The sequence below is a fragment of the Martes martes genome (genome assembly GCF_963455335.1).
Source record: "Martes martes genome assembly, chromosome: 16".
NCBI lineage: Eukaryota > Metazoa > Chordata > Mammalia > Carnivora > Mustelidae > Martes > Martes martes.
In genome coordinates this window covers 16,521,129-16,539,518 of record NC_137904.1, presented here as the reverse complement: position 1 = coordinate 16,539,518, position 18,390 = coordinate 16,521,129, and the positions used below count along the sequence as shown (strand labels likewise).

At 47.8% G+C, this 18,390-nt stretch overlaps 1 protein-coding gene across 1 annotated transcript in view; it reads right to left on the bottom strand.

The window, feature by feature from the left end:
- LOC308357123 (myosin-13) overlaps positions 1 to 18,390 on the bottom strand; it is a gene marked incomplete at both ends in the record, with an annotated part of 46,812 nt that overhangs the window by 25,542 nt on the left and 2,880 nt on the right. The window contains 13 exons of the mRNA XM_080826608.1: positions 3,227 to 3,314; positions 3,410 to 3,483; positions 5,419 to 5,728; positions 6,677 to 6,847; positions 6,960 to 7,109; positions 7,827 to 7,945; positions 10,528 to 10,666; positions 12,660 to 12,763; positions 12,868 to 12,966; positions 13,056 to 13,119; positions 15,128 to 15,220; positions 16,390 to 16,501; positions 16,589 to 16,616. Of these exons, the coding sequence (XP_080682734.1) occupies positions 3,227 to 3,314; positions 3,410 to 3,483; positions 5,419 to 5,728; positions 6,677 to 6,847; positions 6,960 to 7,109; positions 7,827 to 7,945; positions 10,528 to 10,666; positions 12,660 to 12,763; positions 12,868 to 12,966; positions 13,056 to 13,119; positions 15,128 to 15,220; positions 16,390 to 16,501; positions 16,589 to 16,616 (1,551 nt within the window). The remainder of the gene's footprint in view (positions 1 to 3,226; positions 3,315 to 3,409; positions 3,484 to 5,418; positions 5,729 to 6,676; positions 6,848 to 6,959; positions 7,110 to 7,826; positions 7,946 to 10,527; positions 10,667 to 12,659; positions 12,764 to 12,867; positions 12,967 to 13,055; positions 13,120 to 15,127; positions 15,221 to 16,389; positions 16,502 to 16,588; positions 16,617 to 18,390) is intronic.

Genomic DNA, 18,390 nt, shown 5'->3' with positions numbered 1-18,390 from the left:
GTGCCTTTGGGGGAGCAGAGAAACAGAGCAAAGGACAGCTGTGCTTTAGAGGATGCAAAGGGTTGAATGCAGGGGGGTCCTCTGCTGACCCCTGAGGATGAGGTCTGGGAAGGAAGGGGGGACACCAACATTGGGAGGAAGAAGAGGAGCCATAGGGACAAGCCCTTACCAGGGACACTCTTGGGTCACACACAAACGAGGACTGAGAAAATCCTGTATATGTGTGCATGGTTAGGAGCCTTCCGATGGCTGCATAATGGCTTTCCTTGTGCGTTCCCTAGGTTGCTGGGGAGAGGGAGGCTAAAGCTGTCTCTGATGAGCCTTCTGGAAGCTTCTAGAAGGCTCACAAGTTTTCTCGGTGGCTGAAAGGAGAGATGACTACTCACGCCATTTTCAAGGCTCTGCTGCTGGACTGTGCCATCTGGTACAGTAGTTTCTGGCCACATGTGGTTATTACAATTTAAATTCATCAAGATGAAAAGTTCATATTCTTAGCCACACCAGGTGTGCCATGTACCCAGCGGCTGCCGTACTGGACGGCATGGACGTGGAACTTTTCCATCATTCCTGAAGGTTCTACAGGCCTGTGATTCAGTCTCAAGGGAGGAGTGGGTAAGACTGAGGAGAGACATCAGACACGCAGAGGACGTCTCGTGGGAGCGAACCTGACGGATTACCAAGTCCAGCTCCCGGGATTTCTCGGATGAGAATTTTGAGGGGGTTCCGATGCCAGCTGTGGTATTTGCTAGCTGCGTGCCCCCATTTCCTGGAGAGGTGAGGGCCCTGCCTGGTAGTCTCAGAGCTCAGACTGGGCTGCCTCCTTCCCCGGGGCCCCTGCTGTCACTGCAGGCTCAGAACTGGGTTGACTTCTCCCAGGGTGTCCCTCCCAACCCAGGCGGAGACAGTCTCTGGAAGGCCCATCAAGAACGATCCTCTCTGCCCAAGTCCCCCGAGCTATTGCCTTGCCTGCCCTTTCTCAAGTTATCCCTCACTCAGCACCTCCAACAAACTCCTTCCTCCTACCAGCTCAGTCTCTCGGGCAGCTGTGTGAATGGTGCATCTTAAAATGCAAAAAAAATTGCAAATATTGCAAATGCAAAAATTGCATTTTATGATGTTTGGCACCTTGGGGACTTACAGACCCTGAGAGACTGCCCCCAATCCCCCCAGCCACCAAGAGCCAGTTCCTAGGATGTCAGACTGCTCCCCCGGGAGCACACATCTCACTTCCAACAAGCTGAGAACCAAAGCCAAGGTCCCTCAACCATTGCCTCATCGGGCTGCCACGCTCAGGCCAGGCACCAGACAACCACGGCAGCCCACACAGCCTGGGGCCTGCTGAGATGATCCAAACTAGCCCCTCCTGACCTGCTCAGCCTGCTGTCTCATTCCTCCTCATGCTGTCCCCTCACTCCCCTGCGCGAGTGGCCACCATCCACCATGGCCCAGAGTGTGCCTGCGGTTTGGTCCAGCCCCAGCTCCGGACGCCCTCGGGCAGGCACTTCAATCTCCTCCGTCTCTACGCCCTCTTCCAGAAAAGGAAGAAAGGAAGAAGCCCCACTAGGTCCTTTCCAAAGCCTCGCCCATGCTCCTATACTAGGGTCAGTCTATTCTCGGAAATGAGAAAGAAAACGGAGTGGGGCCAGGACGAAGGAGAAGCAAAACGGAGAGGAAGGGATGGTGATGTCGTCACAATTCTCCTTCCAAGAGAAAAAGGCAGGCGGTGGATTGCCCAAGCCCCTGGGGGCCCCGAGAGGCACAGGTTTCCCCAGCGAGGGGCCATCCATCCCTGTCACCTGACACCTGCAGGCAAGTCTTTATGGACCCCGCCTTTGATTTGTGCTGACATGGGCTCAAAAACAGTAACAGAAATCCGCTTTTGTGACAAGATAAGCTGCACACAAGCCAACAATTTCATCTGATGCACCGCAACCAGAGAAACAGCTCTGTTCCAACCCTGGAGGAGAACTGGGCTGTGCTGGGTGCACTGGGAGGGGTGCAGCCTGCAAAGGCAATGTGGGTCCTAACAGCACGTTTTCAGCTGGTTTTTGCCTTCGACCTGGACTTCCACGGAAGAGTAGCCGTGGTCATTTGGAGAATTAAATTCCTGGTTTTCCGTAATAATAATAATAATAATAATAATAATAAATATAATAAGTATTAATAATGTACTTATACTGCAACAATATAAGCAATTATTAATGTAGTAATAAATTAATATTTGTTATTAATAAATAAGATAAATAAAAAATAAATAAGGTAAATAATTAAAATAAAATACTATAATAAAAATAAAATATAAATATAATAAAATAAATATGAATAAAAATGAAATAAAATAAAAATTAATTTTTATTTAATTAACAAATAAACTAGTTTCCCATGATGTCATTATTTCTCATATGCATTATCATTCATAACATTATTATCATAATTCTTCTTGTAATTATACTAATAACAACTGTTGGGATTATCACTGACAGCCAGACACACTGAGTGTTCACCGGGCATGTGGCCCAGCTTGAAGTGCTTGACACGCACTCATTCAAGCGATCCTCATGACAACCCCATCAGGCAGGTTGAGTGAATTAATAGTTACAGAGTTTACACACACTCATTACATAAATAAATGAATAGCTAAGTAAGTGAATGCATGCATGAAATGTCACTTTAATCCTTGTTTTATAGCCCAGAAAGCTAAAGTACGCAGATAAAAGTCCCGTGGGCAGTAACAGGTGGAGAGTAATTGCATACCGTCTACGCTCGGGAAACAGGTGTTTTAACTGCGGACTACTCAGATGCAGTGGTGTTCTTTGGGGGAAAGGAGTCACAGAGCTCTTGGAAAACCCCGGGAAAGTCACGGATCTGATATGCCTCTCTACGTACTTGACTATGAGGGATACGGACTTCAGAGTAGGAGTGCCGGAAAAAACACAGGACACTAAGGTGAATTTGCATTTCAGATACGGTACCTCATTTTTTAGTGTAAATGTATCCCAGACACTGCATGGGTCATACCTACACAAAGAACATTTTCATTGTTTATCTGAAATTCGAACTGAACAGAGCATCTGTATTCGTATTTGCTAAATCTGGCCATGTCACTTCACAGATGACATTGAGAGGAGGTAAACCCCACAACCCTCGGCTCAGGGAAACCCGCACGAACGCACGCAGAAGTTTGCACGCGTTTTGGGGAGCCCAGTTCTGATGGATTCTCACTCACCGGGAGTCTTGGTCTCATTGGGAATCAGGCATCGCACAAAGTGAGGGTGAGTGCTCCTTAAATTGGTCATCAGTTTGTTCAGATTTTCCTGGGACGCAAATCAGAACGAGCACATTAACGTCAGCAAATGCCGTTTCACGGAGCACAAGAACAACCGAATGCAGAAGTTGCCAAAACACAAACCCTGAACACCGCCGACACGGTCTGGAAAGAGGAGCCTTTTTTCTTTCCGCCCTTCTTGCTTCCCCCAGAGTCACCTGGAGACAGATACAGAGGGTGCATCAGATTCAACCCTGAGCCTTCCCCCTGCTCCCCAGGGTTACTGAGATATCACTGACATGGAAATAACATTGCGTATCTTTCCGGTGTAAGGACAGAATAGTTTGATACATGTCTATATTTTGAAATAGTCACGTTGTTGCCCATACCTGGTTAGGATTACTTTCCTTGTGATGAGAACTTTTAAGATCTATTCTCCTGGCAACTTTTAAATACGCAATTGCTGTACATTACATCCCAGAACTTATTTATCTTATAATTGGAAGTTGGTATCTTTTGACACCTTCATCCAATTCCCCCACCCCTCACCCTTTGCTTCCAGCAACCACAAAGTCCGATCTCTGTTTCCATGAGAGATAGGTTTTTTTTTTTTTTTTTTTTTTTTTTTAGATTCTGCATATAAGTGAGATGGTACAGGATTTGTCTTTCTCTGTCTGGCTCATTTCCCTTAGCATCATGTTTTCAAGGTCTATCCATGTTGTCACAAACCCAAGATTTTTTTCTCTCTCTCTCTCTCTCTCTTTTTTTTTTTTATGGCTGAAAAGAACACCATGTTTTCTTTATCCATTCATCTGTTGATGGACACTGAGGTTGTTTCCATGTCTTGGCTATTGTAAATAATACTCCAGTGAACACGGGGGCGTAAATAATCTCTTAAGGATAGCGATTTTGCTTTCTTTAGATATGGATTGCTAGATCATATGGTAATTTTATTTTTAATTTTTTGAGCACCCTCCATACTGTTTTCCACAGTTGGCTGCACCAACTTACATTCCCACCAATAGTGCACAAGGATTCTTTTTTTTTTTAAGTGGTGGCCACATCCTTTGGACCCCTGAATGGGACTTTGGTTTTCTTTTGATGTCACAGAGCTGAAGAGTTTTCGTTCTGTTTTTTTTTTTTTTTTTTTAAGACTTATTTATTTATTTGAGAGAGAGAGAGAGAGATCTGGGGAAGGGACAGAGGGAGAAGAAGAGAGAGAATCCCAAGGAGACTCTGCACTGAGCACAAAATCTGATATGGGGCTCGACCCCAGGACCCCAAGGTCATGACCTGCACACAAACCCACTGACACTTAACCCACTGCGCCACCCAGGCCGCCCCTCCTAGTTTGTTTTTAAAATAATCTAATCATAGAACGAATGAGTACGTTGTCTATATTTTCATATTGAGAACATTAATTTTTAAAATTGATGCATTTAAGACAGTCCATCATCTTAAAACTGTTCTTTGGTGATTATTTTTAAAAATACAATGTGAATAAACTTAGCAAGTGATACTGGCTTGTGCAACCATTTTGGAAAACCGTCTGGAAGTCCCTGGAGAAACTGGATACAGAGTTACCGTAAGACTGAGCAGTTCTAGGCCTGTGGATAGGTGCAAGAGAATTGGCCTATGGATATATACAAGGGAACTGACACCATAAGCCAGCACAGAAACTTGTATACAAATGTTCATAGCAGCATGATCATCACTAGCCAGATGTCCATCAACTCCCCAGTGGATAGACAAAATGTGTGTTATCTGCGCCCTGGAATACTACTCATCTATAAAAGGAAGTGTGTCCCAACACAGACAAATCCTGGGAACATTCTGCTACATGAAAGAAGCCAGGTGCAAAGTGATTCCATTTACCTGAAATGACCACAATAGACCAGCCAGCCACCCCATCTCAATCTTTAAAAGCTATTTGAAAACGTGATACTGGCTCTTTTGTCCCCTGGGAGCCCAGGGACTTCCTCTTAAGGGAGAGGAAGCATAGGAGAAAGAAAATTGGGTAATCAGAGACAGACAAATAAATCCAGCTCTATCTGACGATCCCAACGGAATACTCGTTCTTCAAGGAGCAGCTCTGGGTCATAAGTAATTACGCAGAGGTTTGCACATAGTGGGGGTGGGGTGGGGAATTTCACCTGTTTCTGCACCAGCGTAGTTGGAAAAAAGGAAGGACAGCAGCTTTAGGGAAGACTTCTGGTACAGCCCGACCACGGTCTCGTTCAGGGGGTCCTTGTTCTTGTCCAGCCAGCCGGCGATGTTGTAGTCCACGGTGCCGGCGTAGTGGACCAGAGAGAAGTGGGCCTCGGCCTTGCCTTTGGCAGGCTTGGGCTTCTGGAAGTTGTTGGACTTGCCCAGGTGCTGGTCATAGAGCTTGTTCTTGAAGGAGGTGTCTGTGGCCTTGGGGAACATGCACTCCTCTTCCAGGATGGAGAAGATGCCCATGGGCTGAAAGGAGGATGACAGACCATGACTCAGCATTTAATATTGCATCTCAATGACTCCATTGTCTGCAGGAGTCAAATATAACCTTTCTGGTGTTACCACTCGCTAAGGAGCACCGCGGGGCACGGAGCTAGACACGGAGTAAAGGCTTAATGGATGCTTGTTGAACAAAAGAACATGGAAAGAAACTGTATGCATATAAATGTAGCTCACTTTTAGCAACAGGTTACCATCACCGCACCCTCCAAAAAAGGAAAGTAACATACATAGACATAAAATAATATGAGTGATATTGAAACAATCATGTGTGGATTTCTTAGCAGCCACCTTAGGAAGATAAACTCATTCCAACACCACCAGTGCTGCAAATGGTATGGGAATTTCTTTTTTTTAGTTATCTTTTTTTTTAAGATTTTATTTATTTATTTGAGAGAGAGTGAGAGAGAGCAAGAGCACGATCAGGGGGAGCGGCAGGCAGAGGGAGAAGCAGACTCCCCGCTGAGCAGGGAGCCCAACTCGGGCCTCCATCCCAGGACCCTGAGATCATGACCTGAGCCGAAGGCAGAGGCTTAACCAACTGAGCCACCCAGGCGCCCCCTCTTTGGCTGTTTTTATAGTAACATTATGCCAAGAACTCTACTGCTCTGTTGTCTGTCCTCCTAGGGTCTTTGGACAAGTTACAAAGGTATGAAAGGCCACTGTTCTCCCGGGCTCCCGTTCACATTCCTGGGAGAGCTGAGCCCTTGGATCTTAACCAACCATGTATCTGTTTAGGTGTCTGCATCATGCATGCATTCCAAACACTTGTCTGTGCAAGGGGATTCAGCTCTCCAGAGGCTGGAAGAGTAGTGCAAGGATCACCATTCTACCCGCAGGGTAGAGTGAGAGCAAAGGAATGACGGTCCCAGCCAAGGAGGGGCAGTCCCTGGGGAGCAGACTCTATTCCTCTACCTTCTCGATGAGCTCGATGCAGGCAGCCAGGTCCATCCCGAAGTCAATGAACTCCCACTCGATGCCCTCCTTCTTGTACTCCTCCTGCTCCAGCACGAACATGTGGTGGTTGAAGAACTGTTGCAGCTTCTCGTTGGTGAAGTTGATGCACAGCTGCTCCAGGCTGTTGAACTGAGTGTTGCAAAGAGCAAGAGTTGGAGCGAATCTGGAAAATCCAGTGGGGACTCCGCAAAGAAGACACAAAGCGGAAGGACCTTAAGAGGCATTTATTCGAACAACTCACGTCAAAGATCTCAAAGCCGGCGATGTCCAAGACCCCGATGAAGTACTGCCTGGGCTGCTTGGTGTCCAGCTGCTGGTTGATGCGGGTGACCATCCACAGGAACATCTTCTCGTAGACGGCCTTGGCCAGAGCGCCCACCGAGTTGGTCACCTTGAAGAAAGATCACCCACTCAACCCTCACGGTTGAAGCATGAAGCCAATGAGGTCTTCAAGGTCAAAAGCGGTTAGAGATTGGCAATTTCGTGTAGTCCAGCATGATATTAAATATCCCTTAAAGCACTTGCCAGCTTAGGACGTTCCCCTCCCTCTGAGAACTATCCCATTTACAAAGATAGTCTTCTAACAGCCATGGTATTAACACATGACTCTAGACCTTGGCTGTACGTAGCTGAACCAGAGGTGGACTTCTGATCCAAGTTGGGTTGCATGGAGTGTCTTTCCTGAGAATTTGGAATTGGGATCAAAGACACTGGTCTCAGTCTCCATGGGAGGCTGAACTATGGAGATGTGAACTTGGGAGCTATGGGGTGGCTGTGGGCAGGTAAGGTGGAGAGAGCTTGTCTGCCTAGTGAGGACACGGAAGAGAAGGAGAGCAATGAGGGTCCATGGAGCCCCAGGGAAGGAGCTGCAAAGGGGTGGTCTGGCTCCAGAGGACCCTTCAGTTTCTGGTTCCCGCCCTCCTGGTGCCTAACAGCACTCCTTTCATGTGCATTCTTTAAGCTACCCCTGGGACCTAAGAACGAAATTCCCCTTAATGCTGAAGGCAGTTGCATATGGATTTTGGACACCCGCAGCTTAAAGAACCTTGGGATGGTGGTTAAAATAGCAGAATAACTGAGTCAGCTGAACTCAGGGCAACTCCATTACCTGCTGGACGTTCTGCCCTTTGGTGACATACTCGTTGCCAACCTTCACCCTCGGACAACACAGGCCTTTCAGCATTTCTGCAGCGTTCAGACCCATCAGGTACCCAGCTTTGTCAGCCACTGAAGGAAGATGGCAATGTGGTCACACAAAGATGGCAGCGGCTGATGTGGCCAATCAGACCCTGGGGCCTCCCAGAAATGTTTCCTATAATCCTTTTTGGTCTTCTTATGTTCTCCTATGTGCACCAGGACTGGTGTTGTCTGAGAAAGTTTCGATCTCATAGTCTAGGGGCACAGGTTTTCTAGAACTTTAGTTTGCCTTCTAGATGCAATCTTGAAGGTTAATCTTGACCTATTGATATTTAAATTTCTTTTTTTTCCTTTTTCTGGGAGAGAGAGAGAGCAAGCGAGCAGGGGAGGGGTGCATGGAGAGGGAGAGAGAGAATTCTAAGCAAGGTCCACGGTCAACACAGAGCCTGACGTGCAGCTCAATCTCCTGACCCTGAGATCACGAGTTGGACGCTTAGCCGACTGAGCCACCCAGGCGCCCCTAAATTTCATTTTTAAGAAGATACAGTTACACAGTGATATTGGAGTCTGCTATTCAAAAAAATGGCTTGGAGTAATGGAGGCACCATTTGGACGGTTCACAATATATGTTAAGCAGCTTCCTAAATTCCTGTAAGATGCCACGCTTATAGCTGAGAGAGAGCTACAGAACTTTGACCCAGTCTTCAGATGTGGAAGAAGGTCAAAAGCAGTTGATAATTGGCAATTTCATATAGTTCATTGGGAGTGTGGTTGACTTTGGGTCAGATCTGGCTGCCTGCACTGAGCTCATCAAGAAGGTAGAGAAATATTGTTCCTCTAGGGGTAACTCCTCTTGGTTGGGACCATTACTTTATTGCTGGCTGGGGAATTGTGCCAATAAAAATCCAGGACCGTATTTGTCAAGTGTTTAATAAGAGGCCATATGTATGCTTTCCTCTTTGCTCAAACTATCCCTTTTTCCTGCTCTGCCCTTGTAGGTGCATGGTCACCTACAAGGTGACTTGTCACCTACACTTGAAAGTCACTTACACTTGAAAGCTTGGGGTGATTATTACATCCTTCTTCCTCGTCCCTGACCTGCCTGTGGTCAGACAGGCAGCAAATTCTGCTCGCTTCCCCTTCAAAATAGCTGGCATCTCCCACAGGGTCCCACACTTTTGGGAAGCCTGACTGCTCACCGATTAACTCCCATGAACTTCCCCTGCTAAGTGGACAGTTCATGGCTTCTGGTACCTACCACATACATTCTAAACCATATGTCCTGGCACTCAAGGCCTTTTCCAACTAATACCGAAATAACTGCTTTTAAATCCCCATCCCTTACACATCCTCTTCTGTAGCCAAAGAGGACCCCACTGCTGTTCAGTCCCCTCACATTCCTTCCCCCTCCCCCTTGATCATCATGTGTCCTCTGTTTAGACTGCCTTCTCCCCAACACCTTTGAGAATCCTACCCATCCTTCAAAGTCCATGTCGGTGCTTTCTTCCTCCAGGAAGCCTTCCCTGATTACCCCAATCAGAAGGGTCTCTTGCTCTGAACAGAGTTTCTCTGCTGCCCCTTATCTTCCACCACCTACACAAGCAGGATTCCAAGATGGCCCTGAGAATTGGCGCCCCCTGGTGTATATTTTTTGCATAATCCCCTCCCCTTGTGTCTGGGGGTGGCACTGGTGAATATGGATGGGCTATTCATTACTTCTGCGATGAGGTCCCTAGTCAGTCCACTTGGAATTAATAAAATTCCAAGTGGAATTTTATTTATGGGCAACCGTAGCCTAATCAGGTGAGCCTTTATGGGCAGTGATAAAGTCCCATATATTTTCCTGGTCTTTCTCTCAAGGCCATTGTTCCCACCTATGATGGTGGGGGGTGGTGCTCAAGACACACTGTGGCGATGTTACAATAGGTAGAATTATTGGAGATGAACCAGCCTTTCCCTTACAGACCTTGTAACAGTGTGAGAGATGATGTGGATGATGTGGGGAGGCGAGCGGAATTTGCTGCTTGTCTGAGCACAGGCAGGTCAGGGATGAGGAGGAAAGATGTAATAATCACCCCAGATGATGTGGGGCGCATGGTGGGTATGTCCTGCTGCGAGGAGCCCTTCCCACTGCCCCCTGCTCTGTTCCCAGGGCCAGGCAAAGGGGAATGGGGAGACAATCCAGGTGAGACTCATGGGGTAGGGGGTGGGGGATCTGTACACCAGTCCTGGGTTCAGGGTCAAGTTCAACAGATGTCAGAGTGGGACTGAAGGTCACAGGAAGAGGAAACCCCTTCACTGGGCCCAGGTGCTTAGGACCGCATTCTGCTTATGTGCACAGAGAGAAAGGGAGGTTCACAGAACCATATCCTCTCCTCAATGTCTACCTTAAGGCAACAGGTGAACTGCGATGGTGAAAGGTAACAAGGTGAATATTCATTGACAAGAATGATGACTTTTGTGTTTCAAGGATCCACCACTGTAGGATTCCTTGACAGAGGCAGTGTACTTCCCCAGGGCAAGTACAATGAGCTTTGGACACCCCACAACCCGTTTGAGTGACTTCCAATGAGCACCTCTCGGGAGGAACCCAGCACTCACCTCACAGGGCCCCGGCCACCCATGAACACAGGGACAGTGTCAGACGCTAGTCTCTACCCAGACGTGGTTACCTTCGGTGCCATCCGGCTCAGCCTGCTCCTCACGCTGCTTCTGCTTGAACTTCATGTTCCCGTAATGCATTACGGCACCCGTGAGCTTGTAGATCCCCACTTTTTCCTCTGAGCTGAAGCCCAGGATGTCAATGGCATTCTAGGAATTAGTAAAAGGACAGTCATCCCAGGGACTCCGTTGTCCCTAGGAAAGACCTCACCCTTTGTGTACAGCCCGTGAGACAGCATTTGCCCAAAGAAGTGGATGAAGTGGTTTGTTAACTTAGGGGTTAAAAGCCATTTCTTTAACATGTTTGTGTGGGAGGGTGGAGATTATGGGAAGAAAACGTGAATACTCTGTTTTCTTCCATCCAACCAGAACTGATTGGAATCCTTTACATAGATTTGGGGCTGTTTTCTCGATGAGGCCACTGGGAACCATCATGCGATACCAGGAGAAGGAATTCTCATGGAGCGTGTCTGAGAGATAGTGTCTAACACCTTGAGAGTCTGGCATTATAACCCAGGAACTCCGGTGTTGTTCAGAATTGAGACAATACGGCGCCCCAGCCTATTAGAACTGGAAGAGAAGGTCATCGAAGAGAACGCCATCATTCTTCAAATAAGAAAGGGGCAAACTCTGCAGGGGGGCTGTGCCAGGCGAGCAGTGAGGCACCATCCAGTGAGTCATCTCACTATGCCTCTATGAGAATCTCAGAGGTGTGCAGATCTTTCCAAAGTCCCAGGTGAGATCTGAGGTTCTAACAGGCTAAGTGACCTGCCCAAGTCGCCCAGGTAGCAGGTGATAAAGGTCTGTCTGCAGTAAGCACTGGGTCACTTCAGAGCCTACAGGCGGTTGCTGACTTGGTTTTATAGCCACTCGGCCCGTCTTCTACCGCAAAGATTTCAACTAGAAAATCCTCTGGGGTACGTGTATTGATTATGTAACAGGACTTGCAGCTTAAGCAATGCTCACTCGAGGAGGGACTGACATGCATGGAACGTGTCTGGGGAGGTGGCAGGTCAGTGTCAGCAGGACGGTATTGGACGATGAGGCACTGTTGGGGGTGGTGCCCCCTTTTGGAGAAGGGGGGTCCAGGCTGAGAGCTGATCTGGGTGAGGAGACATTCTGAGCCTCAGTGGCCTCCTTGACTCCCCATCCCACCCCATCAGATGCATATATGTGCGGTAGGAAGAGGCTGCTGTAGGTTAAAAGGAAAGACCTTTCACTCCACTTTGAAAGGAACCAGGTGAAGATGTTGCTTTCTGGGGAGCCTGTTGGGGAAGGCAGACTCTCGGAGGGAACACTCCCCCTTGTACTCGACCATAAACCATCACCCAGGAGAAGCTCCCTGGGAGATGAATGGCTCAGAGATGGTGTCTATTAGTTTAAAAAAAAAAAAAAAAAGGCAGGTTCTGGGGTGGGCAGATCTGACTTCAAATGTTCTGTCTTTGGAAAACTGTCTTGAAGCAAATTGTGTGCTTTCCTTCTAAGACTCACCTTTCATCTTTGTAAAATGGGGGCATTTTACAAGAGATTTTTTCTTGGGGGGGGCTTAAATGAGATAAAGTATTCATCTCAGTTTCCAGCCCATGTAAGTGCTCGGTGCACTTAGTTACTGTTATTATTCTAGTTATCAATGTTGGAAATACTTCCCAGAGCTAACGGTGGGAGGCCTGACAGGTGCGCTGAGGAGGTGTGGGAGCTGAGTGTGAGCCTGAGGGGGACAGGTAGCACGAGGCGTGGAGCGTCTCCTCCTGCAGACTGGGTTGTTTTTTCCTGCTTTACACTTTGCTGTATTTTTAAAAATTTCTTAAAAGAACCATGCAGATGGTTTTGTAGCCTGAGAAGTTCCAAAAAAACCTTTAAAAAACCTTATACGTGCAAAACCCAACTCAAAAATGCTACAGAATGGAACTGGAGGCCTGTTTCGGAGAACTTCCTGTCCACCCACGGCATCTCCTGGGGTGGAGGTGAGCGGAGAGGGGTCCCATGTGGACTAATTCCCTGGACATCTCCAACTCTGAGAGCTCAGGTCTGATCACTGAGCATCCCTGGGTCTCAGTTTCCGATGAGACCGCCCGGGTGCCTCTCAGTTCACAAACTCAGTAATTTGTGCTGAAAGGAAGAAGGAAGGAAAGAGCGCGCTTACATCAGTCGCTAGAAGCTCTTCGCTGTCGTCAATGCTGGCCACGGTGACCTCTCCCTGGCTCACGAAGGGGAAGTCAAAGGGATTGGTTGAAATGAGGAGCAAGTCTGCGAAACAGGGAGGGCCCCTTAGCGTCTCACGCATGCGCGATGCACTCCGTTTGTCCAACGTGACTGATGTGGAGGATGAGACCAATACCCCAAGAACTTACCAATGAGTTCCGGCTTCTTGTTCGACAAGATTTGGTAGAAAATGTGGTAGCTTCTCTCGCTGGATAACTGAAATGTCACTCTGGATTTTTCTAAGAGATCTAAGGGTAATAAGAAAGTGGTTTCAGGTTCCTGGGTGGTGTGTCTCTGTGGTCAATACCGCTGTGCCTAATAGGGTGTTGGGACTCACAGGTTTCAATGTCCGCTGATGCCAGCTTTCCTGTGGCTCCAAAATGAATCCGAATGAATTTCCCCTGTCCAATGGCAGGTTGACAGACATCACAATTATTTTATTTAGATGGTACTGTGGCCGGTTTTTGCCAGGTGCTCCCAGCACAGGTGGGGAGAGTAGGATCAGGGAGGGAGTGATGATAGAAGTAAGGACTTCCCTCCTCTCTAGCTGTCTGGCACCCAGAATCCCCATGCTGGCTTACCCAAGACTCAGATAGTTCTACACAAAACATCTGGTCCTGTTCCTCCAATTTTGGGAGGAGGGCGCCCTCTCCAACTTCTGCTTGGGATCACCTTACTCTAGACAGTCCCCTTGGTTTTTATCCTGCTCTCTGGTACCTGGATTCCCAAATGCTTCTGGATACCTTTGATAGGCCTGGTTGGGCCATCTTGCCAACTTACTTACCTTCTTTCTTTCCTTCCTCCCTCCTTCCCTCCCTCCCTATCTCCTTCCATTTCTTTCTTTCTCTTCCTTTCTTCCTCCCTCCCTCCCTCCCTCCCTCCCCCTTTCTTTCTCCTTCCTTCCTTCCTTCCTTCCACCTCTGGATGTTCCTTCTGGGATTTCTTGCTTTGGTTTTCCTTGTTGCTTACATTAGGCAAACCTAGCTCCCAGACTCAGGCCAAGCTCTCTGGCTCCCAAAATACACATTCAGAGTCTGAGTTCTCCCCTTTAGAGAAGCAAGAGATGAAATTTTATGAGCGACTGGTTTCTACCACACTGTGAGCAAATCTGAAGGCAAAAATCTTGCCTTGTTCATCCACCCACGGAGCCTGGACTGTAGTCAGCACTCCATTATCTTCTCACTATTTTCCGAATGAAGCTTGGGGAGAGCGGGTGAAGGGTCAGTGAAGGCGTGAGTGAACGATAAGTGTTGGTTTTCAGTATTGCTAGCTGCTTGGTGGAAAATGATGGAAGTTTTAGCCTGCAAATGTTTATATGGAGAGTGGAAGGTGGGCAGGCTAACCAGGGTGATTGTGACTTCTGGGTCAGGGCCAAGAAGAGAGACCCAAGTACTCAATAAATGAGAGTGGCAATGGGGGTATCCAAAGATATCATCTTCCATTTTAAGCTGGAGCCAGGTTAGCTCAATTCTTAACTTGGTGCAAATATGTGCACCATATGTCTGTTGGGTAATGCACACCCAGACCGCCTACAAGGAAGACTTTTTAGTTGTGCACTAGGAAGACAGATGTGCAGATGGGCAATGCACAGAGGACCAAGGGAAAGAAAGAAAGGTCAGGGCTCGTAGCCCAGTCTCTGCTGGCTGCATTCACTTTCTCCTCAGGGACCATTTCATCCTTGAGAAGCAACAACAAAGCACAAGCTCGAGATTATCCAGGTCCTGAGAAGTGTGGAGTTCTGACAGTCTCTTGCATCTACAGGCATAAGCGAGGGCTTTGCCTCATGGTCGTCGCTCATTCCGTGGTACAGTGAGGTTAGGTAGAGGGCTGGATGTTTGTTTATTTGCCCATGGGGGAACTAAAGGCCTCTTTGGATGAACGAATCTTAAGCCAAATGTCGAAGGATGGGACATATCCTTCAGTATCTACAACATCAATGTATTCCCGTGTTTTGAGCTCTCCTGCTTTCCCCAGGTTTCTCCTTCTCCCAATGCCTTCTGACCTGGAGGAGTGCAAACCTGCTCACTTAATTCAAACTCAGGTTTCTGGAGATTGCTCAATGGACTTCAGCATTTTCAAATGCTTCCCCTTAGTGAGGCCAAGTGTAGCATAAAGGAATTGCTCTCTACTTGTGGAATTTGAATCACCGTGACTTCCGGATGTTCTGAGGTGATGAGCCCAGTTGGGATGGACAGATAAATCCCTCCCTCCCCCGCATTGCCAACAATGAGCCAACATGTTCTTCCCTGTATCCCATTATCCCAGCGGGGCTCAGTTGATCTGAATCACTTAAGGGTAGAATAAGGCTGGCTATATTCTAGTTTATGTGGGATTTTTTTTTTTTAATCCAGCATTTGAGGAGAGGATTTGGTTCTTGGGGTGGGTAGTTAAAATTGGACCGGGTCTTACAAATCTTGAGGAGTTGTCATTCCTCACAGTCTTGGCGTTTCCAAAGGCCTCAAGCAGGGGGTTGGCCTGGATGATTTGATCTTCCAGAGTTCCCTAATAATAAACAAGGAAAAGCAAAGGTGGGACTTTGGAGTTTCCTCTGAAGGAGCCCATGGTGACTCGAAAGTGTGGATGCTCTAGGCAGGGCCCAGGGAGAGATGCCAACCAGCCCAGCCTGGTGGCCAGTGTGGATGGGTGAAGGTACCCATGGGCTCGTGCCCACCATCCAAGGAGGCTTGAGAGTCCCATCCCAGAGAGGGTCTCAGTACAGCATCAACATGACTCTGGCCATCCCACATTCCAGGTTTCCTCTTGATTTTTCAGACTTCCTTTCCTCTCTGATAATGCTCCATTATAAATAATGGATTTTTAGAATACATACCTCTGTTAGAGTATGGATTATGACCCATCTAATATAGACATTTGGATTCAGAAGTATAAGCAGAATTGAGCAAAGACAGTCACTCAAGGGATCATACAATAGAAATTGTGGTTCTCAAAACGATTTTTTAAGTCGCAAAAAAATATGTAATGAGAATTTTTGCTCAGAAGTCAGCTTACAGGGGTGCCTGGGTGGCTGAGTCAGTGAAGCATCTGCCTTCAGCTCAGGTCATGATCCCAAGGTCCTGGGATGGAGCCCCGTGTCAGGCTCCCTGCTGAGTGAGGAAGTCTGCTTCTCCCTCTCCCTCTGCCCCTGACTCATGCTTGCCCTTTCTCTCTCTCTCAAACAAATAAATAAAATCTTAAAAAAAAAAAGAAGTCCACTTAGAGAAAGCAGAATTTTTACTCCCAGCCCCACCCCACCTCCCGCCCCTCGACTGCTTATCCTTCTGCCTTCAGAGCTGTTTTCAAACTTCTGTCCCGCTCCGTGGTTCCCAGAGTGAACAGTGGGAACATGATAGAAATGCAAAGTAGCAGGACTGTGCATGGGACTTAGGAATTTCAATCAGAAATCAACCCTCCCCTCACCCCCGCTCACCTTGCCTAAAGCATCCCTTCTCCAGGGGAAGCTGCTCACAGTCCCTGGGCTGTTGCAGATGGAGCCAGTGCTACCACCTATGTCCACGAGGTGGCACCACCTCCGCCGTGCCCCTCAAGCCCTCGTGGGAGAGACCCTGTCCCCAGCATCCTGCTGAGCACTTGGCCCTGCATACACTCGGTGCTCACCCCATCTTTACGTTGTCCTTACTCCAGCAAAACTCCAGATTCAGGGAGCATCTCACCTGCATCTTGCCTGGCTGCTGCTCCTTCTTTTTGTCCCCGGTGACTGCAATTGTTGCAAAGTACTGGATGACACGCTTGGTGTTCACGGTCTTGCCCGCCCCGGATTCTCCGCTGTGGAGTTGAAAGCAAGTAAGATAGAGGAGTGGAAGGGACGGCTCTGGCTTCCAAGTCATCGTGGTGCAAACTCAGGTTACTCACGTGATGAGGATGGACTGATTGTCTCGATCTGGAAAGGCAGAGGGGAGAAAACGAAATAAAGAAACCGCAAACACATGGAACAAAAAAATAGGGCAGCATTCGGGGTGAGTGGACTATATGGTGATGCTGTGACTAGCAGTGTAAGGACTTGGACGTAGCTAATCTTCCTCGAGACAGTTTGTGTAGATTTCTGAACGTGGGATGTGTAGCCTGGACCACATGGCAAGTGAACAGAGAATCCCACAGCGGGAAAGTGATTCTGGTTCACAGATCTTTAACAGATCTTTAACAGCTTGCCAGCAATTTCTCATCTCCTTTTTTTTTTTTTTTAAAGATTATTTATTTATTTATTTGACACAGAGAGAGATCACAAATAGGCAGAGAGGCAGGCAGAGAGAGAGGAGGAAGCAGGCCCCCCGCTGAGCAGAGAGCCCAATGCAGGGCTCGATCCCAGGACCCTGAGATCACGACCTGAGCTGAAGACAGAGGCTTTAACCCACTGAGCCACCCAGGCGCCCCTCATCTCCTTTTTTAACGAGGAGAGCAAGTCTCAGACTCAGGGCTTACAGGAAGGGGTAGCTTCTAATTAGAATCTATGGGCACCAACTGGTTGTCACTGAGTTTTTCTTTTTACCTTGACTCTATACATGTGGAAGGTGATCATGGTTTTCCACTTATAATCACTTGTGAGTTGAGTTTTATGCCCTCTACCCAAATTCATCCGTTGAAGTCCTTACCCCTAGGACCTCAGAATACAACCTTATTTGGAAACTGTGTCACTGTAGTTGTTGTTAGTGAAGATGAAGTCACACTGGGGGCACCTGGGTGGCTCAGTCGGTTAAGCCTCTGCCTTTGGCTCAGGTCATGATCCTGGGGTCCTGGGATCGAGTCCTGCATCGGGCTCCCTGCTTAGTGGGGAGCCTGTTTCTTCTCCTTCCCCCTGCTCGGGCACTCTCTTTTGCTCACTCTCTCTCTCTCTCTCTCAAAAATAAATAAATAAAATCTTAAAAAAAAAAAAGATGATTCATGCTGGAGTGGGGGGGGGGCGAATCTATAAGATCTGTGTCCTTATCAAAAGGAGAGATTTGGAGACAGACGCACAAAGGGAGAATGCCACCTGCAGGTGGTTGTGTAAGCGGGGTGACACTTCTACAAAGGAATCCCGAAGATGGCCAGAAAACAGCCAAGAAACTGCTAGAGAGGCAGTGAACAGATTCTGTCTGTCAGCCCTCGGGAGGAGAGGATGCCACCGACACCCCAACCTCAGACTTTCCATCTCAGACTTAAAGAAAACAGTTTCTGGTGTGTAAGCCACTCGTTTTGTGGTACTCTGTCAGGCCAGCCCTAGGAAACTCCTGCAAATCGTGCTGTCCATCCTCCTTTGAAAACTGATGTAGCTTCAGCCGATTTGAAGACCTATTATTAGGTGGGCAGGAATGGCTAGGCTTGAGTGTGAGAGAGGGAGGGCTGAGGTTTGGGCAGCTGGAGGTTTAGTGGAGGGCTCTAAGCGTCTACGGATCTCACAGGCTTGCTTCTGCCTCTTGAGTCTGCACCAGACCAAGTCAGGTGGAAGGGGGACAGACGAAAGTGACTCAAAACATAGTGACATGGCAGTATTACCACGTGTCTATTTTCTGTACCATTCTGGGAATTTAGGGAAGAGAAAGAGGAGCCCGTGTCTGGAGAAGAAGACAGTTAGGGAATTTTGCTATGCCCAGTTCTCCAATTTTGCATCCTAGTGGCTAGTAATTGAGTCTCTCTTCTTCTAAGGATGCTCATGTCGGGCAGGGGCGGGGGGTAGT